An 8,113-nucleotide genomic window follows, 5' to 3' on the forward strand; every position below is an offset into this window, starting at 1 on the left:
TTTAATTAATTTGATTTAAAAAAAAAAAAATTCTCACAAGGAGGAGGGGACTCAAATCGGGCTATTCTTTCAAATTAAAACAGTTTTTGTTTGGAAATCAGCCGGTTTTCCGGCGGTGATAGGGGTGTTTCAGAAATGGAGAATTAGGGCTCAAATCGAATGAGCAATTGGCCTCTTCTCTTCCTCCAATCCATGCTGCCAGCGGACGCCGGCCCTCCTTTTCTCATATATTCAATGTTAACTGGCTACTTGATCAACCCTATGTAGTAATATAGCGCTATATTTTTATCTGAAAAATACGTTAGTTGTATAAAATATGTGGTCGTTTTTCAGTTTTTAAAAAGTACTGTAATAACAAACAGGAGTCTTTTTGGAGATCCTGATTCATCAAGAGTTGTGTTTATTGTCTATCCCTCTTTTCAATTCAAGAAAAAGAAAAAAATTATTTAACTTTGATAAGTAATAATCTATGTCCTTAAACAAGTGGAAACATCAAAAGAGAATAAAAGAAACTCGGCCATGGCTGGCTTCAGATAAAAAACTCAGCTATAGCTGATTTCAGTCGCTTTTGGCCAAAAAATGTTGAGACCACAGACAGCAGAGTGAAACTAGTGAGTTTGAGCCAAACCTGACAAATGCCTTAAATTATTGGGTTAGTTTCGATTCAATATCATTCGGAACTGATTAGTTTTGGCCTCTAGAATTTGCAGGTCTAGATTCGACTCGTGACGTGCAGGGTTTAGTCACTGGTTAGGTAGGTCGACTACTTTACCTTGCTTCTAGACAGGTCCCAATTAGAGACCAAGGCAGCCTGCCTATTCTAAAATTAAGAATAATTAATTAATATAAAAAATCCAACAAATGGAACATCTCATACTGAATGAAATGTTGTGAATCGATGTGAAGTATGAACTTGGTGACATTTAATGCTAATTCATAAATCAGTCTCATTATCCATACCGAAAATTATACAAAATGTTAAGCTGGGCACCAAGGTGGACATGCAAAGACACATTGTTTTGGAGGACAAGGCGGCCATCCTTTAAACTTTGATTAGAGTGGCTTTATCATTATCTCATCTAGAATTGCATTTTGGCAAGTTCTCAAGGTCTTTATAGACTCATGTAATGTTAATGTGATCAATTTTAGGCACAGTTAGGGGGAAATCTTGTTTGGCATTTTAATGCATGATTCGATGGTTGAGGCCTATGGCTACTGAATTTTGTATCCCTCATTTTTAGATATGCTAGGATAATCTCAGCTCTAGTCTTTGTTGGACTTAGCTAAATATTTATAGTTTTCATTATCCATCTTCCTAGCTCAATTTCCTTCAACCTCTTAATTGCTCTTAGAGTAGGATTCATATTTCCATAATTTGTCTACCCATAGATAACTCCTTGCTGCGTTTACCAGTTAGTACAAGAAGCTTAGACTACCTTGTTTTCCATCAGTCTTTAACCCTTAACCACTGTTCATAACCCACAAAATACGCCCGAATTGGAAGCTTACTTCTAATTAATTTAAGCCAAATAATGACATATGAAGCTTACTTCTAATGCAAGCATTTTTTCACTCCCCTCCCATTAGTTTGGATTATTTTAAGTTTTTCCCCAGGTACAAACTCAGATTCACCAATCCTGCAGATATAGTTGTTGCAACACCAAAAACATCCGCCTTCGCTTACAAACTAGTTGAAATTATTCTTTTACAATGCCTTGGTGTTTTTTTATTATATATACATGCACTTCTTGTAAACAATCATATTCATTCAAGGATGGTGATGTTGCTATAGTTGATTTTGTTGTTTCCAGAGCAGTAAATTAGAAATTAAATTTTGGGACCTTCACTACATTTTTGATTTTGTATTGCACTAAAGGGCATATTAGTCCAATAAAATTTATTGCTTTGGCAACAGCAATACTAGCTCTGGCATTATTACCATGGAACATTGACTAATGCATCATCAGCATGACTAAATGTGATGTTTACTTCGACTTAATTTTAAAGATATGTAGAATCTCCCATTAGATGTTTCATTGTACAGCTTAAAGATGTGAACTTACTAGTCTGTTTGTTACCTGGGTGCTTTTATAGGAAAAAATAATATTGCCACTGCCTCATATTACCTGGGTTCAGATCTGGATAACTCCACTTTTGGTGAGGCTAAGATGGAATGTAAGATGGAAGTTGATGGAGGTGAAAAAATGTTGGATAATAGGGATGCTCCAAAGAAGAAAAAGCTCGAGCATAACAGATCCAAGAATGGTGACCCAGAAGCCCCATCACTGGGAAAGAGTGAGGATGAAACAGAGCTGACAGTTGAAGATCTAGTGAGCATTGCTGAAGAGGTAAAATTTCATAACATTTTTGCATCCACAATGTGGTTGCCAAAGTATTTGATCCAAGTATTGTAAGCTGGGCTACATTCATACTGCGGTTTTGCCAGATTAACCTTCTGGAATTATTTGGCAGACCATGTGCACCATTATAATATTCTGGTGCCCATCTATGTGGATCCAATGTCTTTGACCCCTTTTCATTGTGAGAGGTAGCTCTTATTTGGAGTAGGATGCACTGATGCAGACTGCATGCTATTCAACTTCTTGTTGTCTTGCATTTGTGTAGCTGGAGCATTATATTCACACTTGTAGACTTTAGCAGTATGCTAGATATTGCAATGTCTGCATATGATACAGAGTATAATCATATCAATTAACTATAAGTACAGCCCAAAGTTGAAATTCATTATATGTTGATTATATCTACTTATTCCCACACGACAATATTGCGAAAATGTCGGTATGGTAATTAAGTGCTAGATATTTTCTGAGAATCTGAATACATATTGCATCCTTCCAATCATAGTGATGGCATCTTTGGTTGATGGAACTTGATGTGTCATATCATAATTTTTGCTACTATTATCAATTTTTTCTTTGGGTGGGCCCTATTATTGTGTTTGGCTGACAAATAACTCTTGGTTGTTAATTGTGAGCTGAAGGTGGACGCAAGTAAAAAAATGGGCATCCTATGGAGGAACTTCGGTGTCCATGAAATCAGGCAAACTAATAACAGAATCCCACAAAACATGGTCCAGCTGGAGTCTAGAAGATCTAAGAAAAACCTACAAGAGAATCTAAGCTATTCTATTTTGTGTTGGCTTTAATGCAAGTTGATCACTCACCAAGAATAAAAACAGCATTGTGGAGGATAGGTGTGGGTTTGTTTAGTCTTTTTTGTTCAAGTTCCTCTTTGTTGACGCTATCAGTGTCCTAGGGGTTTGGCTTATTTTTATATGGCGCTTTAGTGACTTTAGGCTCATGTCCAACTTTATGTAGATATAGGGTATTGGAGAAACTTTATTCTGTTTTTGTAAGCAATTTCATGTTAGTTTCTACTGTTTAGCATTTTAAATTTTGTGGCAGCAGTGATGCAGTTTTTAGAGAACTTAACGCATGCTCTCACGTGTACCACTAGTAAAGCATGAAGGATCTGCTACTTGCTCTGTCCTTCTTGGTCTACATCTAAAGCTGCCATGATGTCTCTAGTATCTCTTATATACCTCAAACTTGTGCGGAGATTTGATAACGAGACTGATACGACAGCTAGACTGCTCTATGAACAATCCCTGAGTTGGACAACAGTTATAACAGGGTTAGTTAAACTAGTACATCCTTTGTCGTCGAAGGAATTTTGTTTTTAACAAAATGAAAAATCTCTCTGAAAAGGATTTTTGATGGACTTTGATTTTAGATATGAGCTTGGTAAGTCAAATTGTGATTTTTGTTTAGCCTATTCATACTAAACTACCAGATAGAGTTCCAGAGGAATTCAATGGAGCAGGCTAGTTTGGAATAGGTTTTCTTGGCAATTGAAATGGTGAGTGGAAGCTAGTCAATCAAGGAACAATCCAGGTTAGTGTTAATTGTGGTAGCATTAAATAGGGTTATCCTTAATCCAGAAGCAGCTGCAAATCTTGGTTGCTTCAGATGGGTCCTCAAGAGTTGCTGCAAGTCAATATCCTTGGAACTAAATGCAGCAAAATTTGGCAGCCAGAAGGCTTGACATAGTGATAGTTGGAAGGCTTTAGTTGTACATATTATTGGAGTAAACCTTAGACTTTGGAGTAAAGCATGATACTTTTATGTTACTTGATTTTCTTTGAGTTAAATTAAAAAGATGATTAAATTAACATGGTCAAATATTGTTTCTCAAATTAAGTTTTCTGTGCCAGCTCTTTTTGCTGGAATATTTCATTGTTGTACTGTGAGTTTGTTGTTTAGCATAATTTTGTTCGTTCGGCTATTCCTTTGCACAAGAGTGTGTTGGATTTAGTGAACATATATTTCCTCCATTTCTCATTCATCTTGTTTTTCTTCTTTTCATTTGAATCCATTGTGGTTTTATGCAGCATTTTGATGTCTTTGCTATTGCAAACTGCACTTTAATTCTAAATAGTAGTTCAATCCAAGTAAAGGTAGGTTTGGTTTCTGAGAAATCCTATACCAAATAAGAATTTATTCTAATTGCAGCTAGGTCCTAAGAATTCTTGAGGGTGGAAGGAGATCCAGCCTGTCAACATTGTGTTTAAGTGCTAAACACATCTAATGGAAACCACAGCAAGCAACTGGGTTTCCCAGCTATGATTGCTGCTTCAACACCGTAATGTGCAGAAAATTACTGCAAGGACCATATCAGCAAGTTTTGCTTAAAAAAAGAAGAAGAAAAAAAAAAGTTGTTGCAAACAAATACTTCTTTTTGTTTTTTATTTTAATAAAACAAGAAGAAAAAAGGAAGGAACAAATGCAGTTTAGCATGTTTTTCTTTCTCAGAAAACAGACAGCATCTTGGACCAAGTCTCAATCAGTCACTAGCTTTTATCATCGCAGGTATATTTCAGCTAAGCCTACTTTATTGCTGACCACAAACTCAATGGGATTGTGTTGGCGATTTTTTTTTTTTCTTCTTCTCATCGTCAACATTTGATTCTTCTCATTTTCTGTAAAGGTTGTAAAATAGCAATATCTGGCGGGCAGTGATTCTATGTTTTTTTAACCCCATCCATTCCAGTGGGCTAACAAGGTTTGCCAAATATATCATTATGATCATGCAAGTGATGAAACTTTTCTCTCAAATTTACATCTCTTCGATGTTGTAAAAGATCACAATCAGTCAGTTAAAGTTGTTAGATAACAATAGCATCTGGTCCCAAACAGCATATGAGATGGACCTTGTCCCTGGAGCTATCACATAATTCATTCCAATTTTCAGAAATTATTTAATTTCTCAAGAATTTTTTGTCAGCTGAATGGTTCGGTAGATCTTTCACCTGAATAATAAAATAATTGGCAAATCATTCAATAATACCTGCCACTATTCATAGCTTGTTCATGAAAAACATATGATGATTGTTATTATTTGTAAAAAAGAAAAGTTCTGTTTGTTTCTTTCATACTATATTTTGCATGCATCTGACATAGATATAAGTATTTTCTTTGAGCAATGACATATATCAATATTATTTCATCCTTTCTTAAAACTTTAGCTGATTGTTCTTTAGAAAACCAAATTTGAAATTCCTTTGGTAATTTCTCACAGGAGAGATACAATGATGCATCGCTTGTTGTAGCACATTTGGATGTGTTCAGCATTTAGGATTTTCATGAGTGCTGGTTTATGCAAAGATACCTGTTGGGTCTGCTAGATGTACAGCTCTTCTCCTCTCTCTCTTATGCAATCTATAAAAACCTATGAAAAGTAATAATGTTGATGACGATGATAGAGACCAAGAACTCGCCAAATTCAAAAGAAAATAGAAAAAAAAAGGATCAACACCTTGACATCCCTTTTTTTTTTTTGAGGGATGCTTTGCATAGGCCTTAATCAGAAATTTCTTACCATCCTGATTTTGACACTTGGAAAAGCACATGTATCCTAAGAAATGGGTACTTTTATCTGTTATTTCCTTTTTCTTCCTCTTGTGCAACTAACATCTCAAGTATTATGGTAAAAGCAGTAGGTTTTAGGGGACTGTGTTTTGAGAAATGAGCTATAGGAGGAATCTTGGAAGTCCTACCTTCTGTCCAAATCTCTTGACATCCTCTTGCACTTGCTGCCTAAATTCCCCAAAGGTGAAGCTCTCGTATAGGGAGGGCTCCTCGTAGCTCCTTATGGTAGAACCATATGATGGGCAGAGGAAGTAGGCTATGGAGTACCTCTCTATCTTCCCATTGGCCATCACCTTGTGCTCCACGCTCTTGTAAATGTCATTGCTCCATGCCTACACGAATCACCAATTAAATTAGACAATCAACAAAATTTCTAACGCAGAAAAGCTAGAAAAGAAAATAAGAGAAGAACCCAATCTTTCTGTGACTTGACTCCCACCTCTTACCAAAAGCTTATGACTCATAACTATCCTTGGATGTGATATCTGGGGCAAGTCTTTTTGTCTGAGATAGATTTGCTAATGGCTTCACAAGAATGGAATCAATTGGGCGTGTCATTAGCTAAGGTAACACACCTCGAATTGACTCATAATTGGTATGGAGAATGCCTATATCGATTGCTTTTTATTTCCAGTAATATTGGCATAATCATGCGTAATCATATTCACATAAACCTATAAGTGGATCTTATGGTGCTGATACATATTTAATCTTGAAAAGTGCCAATGGTGATGTTGTGAGGCCTGTGATAACCTGGAAGAGGTCTCCAATGTTGACAATAAGTGCATCAGGATTTGGCTTGACAGCAACCCATTTGGATTCCTTCATCAGTTGCAGTCCGCCAACCTGATCTTGATGAAGGATAGTGAGGAAGTCGCTGTCAGTGTGAGGTGGCAAACCGAAGGCTTCTGGTGAGAAGGGACATGGAGGATATCGATTCAGACGAAGGAAGCATGTGTTTTTGTTGCAGTTATCCGGAAATCCGTGGCTGTTGTGAACCAAATTCTCGGCTAGAGCACCGGCTAGTATGTGGGCAAGCTCCGACATTGCACCAGCAAGCTTCTCCATAACCTCCCTAGTGGTAAGTATATCTTTAGTATCACTACTAGTTGAAAGAAAAAAGAGAAAAGAAACCCAAGGGTGGGAAAAAGTAAAATAATTCTAGGGTTTGTTTTGATACGTTTTCAGAAATAAAGAAGTACCTCAGAGAACTAAATTCTCCATAGCAGCAGTTCTTATCTGAAATCTGTGCAAGAGGAACATGAAAGGCTTCTGACCATGAGAACTGTTTCAGAGAAGTAGCTGTTGGATTACCCCACCTATAAGAATCATTCAATAGCCTGGAGCTTATCTTTTTCTCGAAAGGCGTTCTGAACAGCTTCATCTGCTCTCTTCTCATCTCTTCTAGGAGTTCTCTACTGATCCCATGGTTCAGCACTTGGAAGAAGCCCCACTCTGAGGATGCTTCGGCTATTGCTTCTACGCAAGCCCGTCTCTCATCTCCATCGCTGCTCCTTAGACCTCTCAAGTCTATCAGTGGAAGCTCACATTCTCTTATCCCTTGATCTTGGTCGTATGAATGTTGTCCAATCTTTTCGGAGTCATGAAACAGTGCTTGGTAACTCTCTGCTAGAGGTGGATCGCACACATCGTCTGAGGTTGGCATAGCTTTTCCAGTGATTGCAGAAGTTTCTGTTTTTTTCTTCTGATGAAAAGAGATTTCAGAAGTTGTAAGTTTCAAATCAAAGGATATGAGTGAATTAATAGAGGGTGATGGATATGGAGTTCCTCATGGATGTTACTACTTATATTTTGTTGCATGGCAGGCCTTTGAGTTGGAGTCCAAGAGGCAGAAATGCTGAGTGGAAAAAGAGCACAAGAGGAAGCAAACAGGATGAAGCTCTGGTATCTTGACACTTGGCACAAGGGGAGCATCCTATTACAAGCTTGTCTTCTGGTGACTGGGTCCACAGATCCACAGAGATATACCTGTTCATTAAACAAATAGAATGGGAAAAGGATGAAATTTGTGTACGCAAACCTAGCCTTTAGTACTTCTTTGACTATCTTAAAGGGAGAAATGGGTCATAACATTCTTCCCAGAGCGCTTTCAGCTTTTAGTTGGGCTTGCTTTAGTTTTGCTGATTACTTCATGTATTTTACCT

General features: G+C 37.3%; 1 protein-coding gene across 1 annotated transcript; it reads right to left on the reverse strand.

The window, feature by feature from the left end:
* Nucleotides 1–5,872: 5,872 nt before the first annotated feature.
* LOC105053705 (gibberellin 2-beta-dioxygenase 6-like) lies at nt 5,873–7,698 on the reverse strand. Its single transcript, XM_029267414.2, has 3 exons — nt 7,151–7,698; nt 6,702–7,023; nt 5,873–6,280 (listed from the first exon to the last, which is right to left on the reverse strand). The coding sequence occupies exons 1-3, from the start codon at nt 7,612–7,614 to the stop codon at nt 6,050–6,052; spliced, it is 1,017 nt and encodes a 338-aa protein (XP_029123247.1). The 5' UTR covers nt 7,615–7,698; the 3' UTR covers nt 5,873–6,049.
* Nucleotides 7,699–8,113: the final 415 nt, after the last annotated feature.

Source organism: Elaeis guineensis, chromosome 11 (genome assembly GCF_000442705.2).
Source record: "Elaeis guineensis isolate ETL-2024a chromosome 11, EG11, whole genome shotgun sequence".
NCBI lineage: Eukaryota > Viridiplantae > Streptophyta > Magnoliopsida > Arecales > Arecaceae > Elaeis > Elaeis guineensis.

What these genes read in the sequence shown, in the direction of transcription:
- LOC105053705 (XM_029267414.2), bottom strand. Translation starts at nt 7,614, where the DNA reads ATGCCAACCTCAGACGATGTGTGCGATCCACCTCTAGCAGAGAGTTAC. An exon ending in GGAGAATTTAGTTCTCTGAG is followed by an intron (nt 7,024 to 7,150) that starts GTACTTCTTTAT and finishes ACTTACCACTAG; the next exon opens with GGAGGTTATGGAGAAGCTTG. An exon ending in ACATTGGAGACCTCTTCCAG is followed by an intron (nt 6,281 to 6,701) that starts GTTATCACAGGC and finishes TGATTCGTGTAG; the next exon opens with GCATGGAGCAATGACATTTA.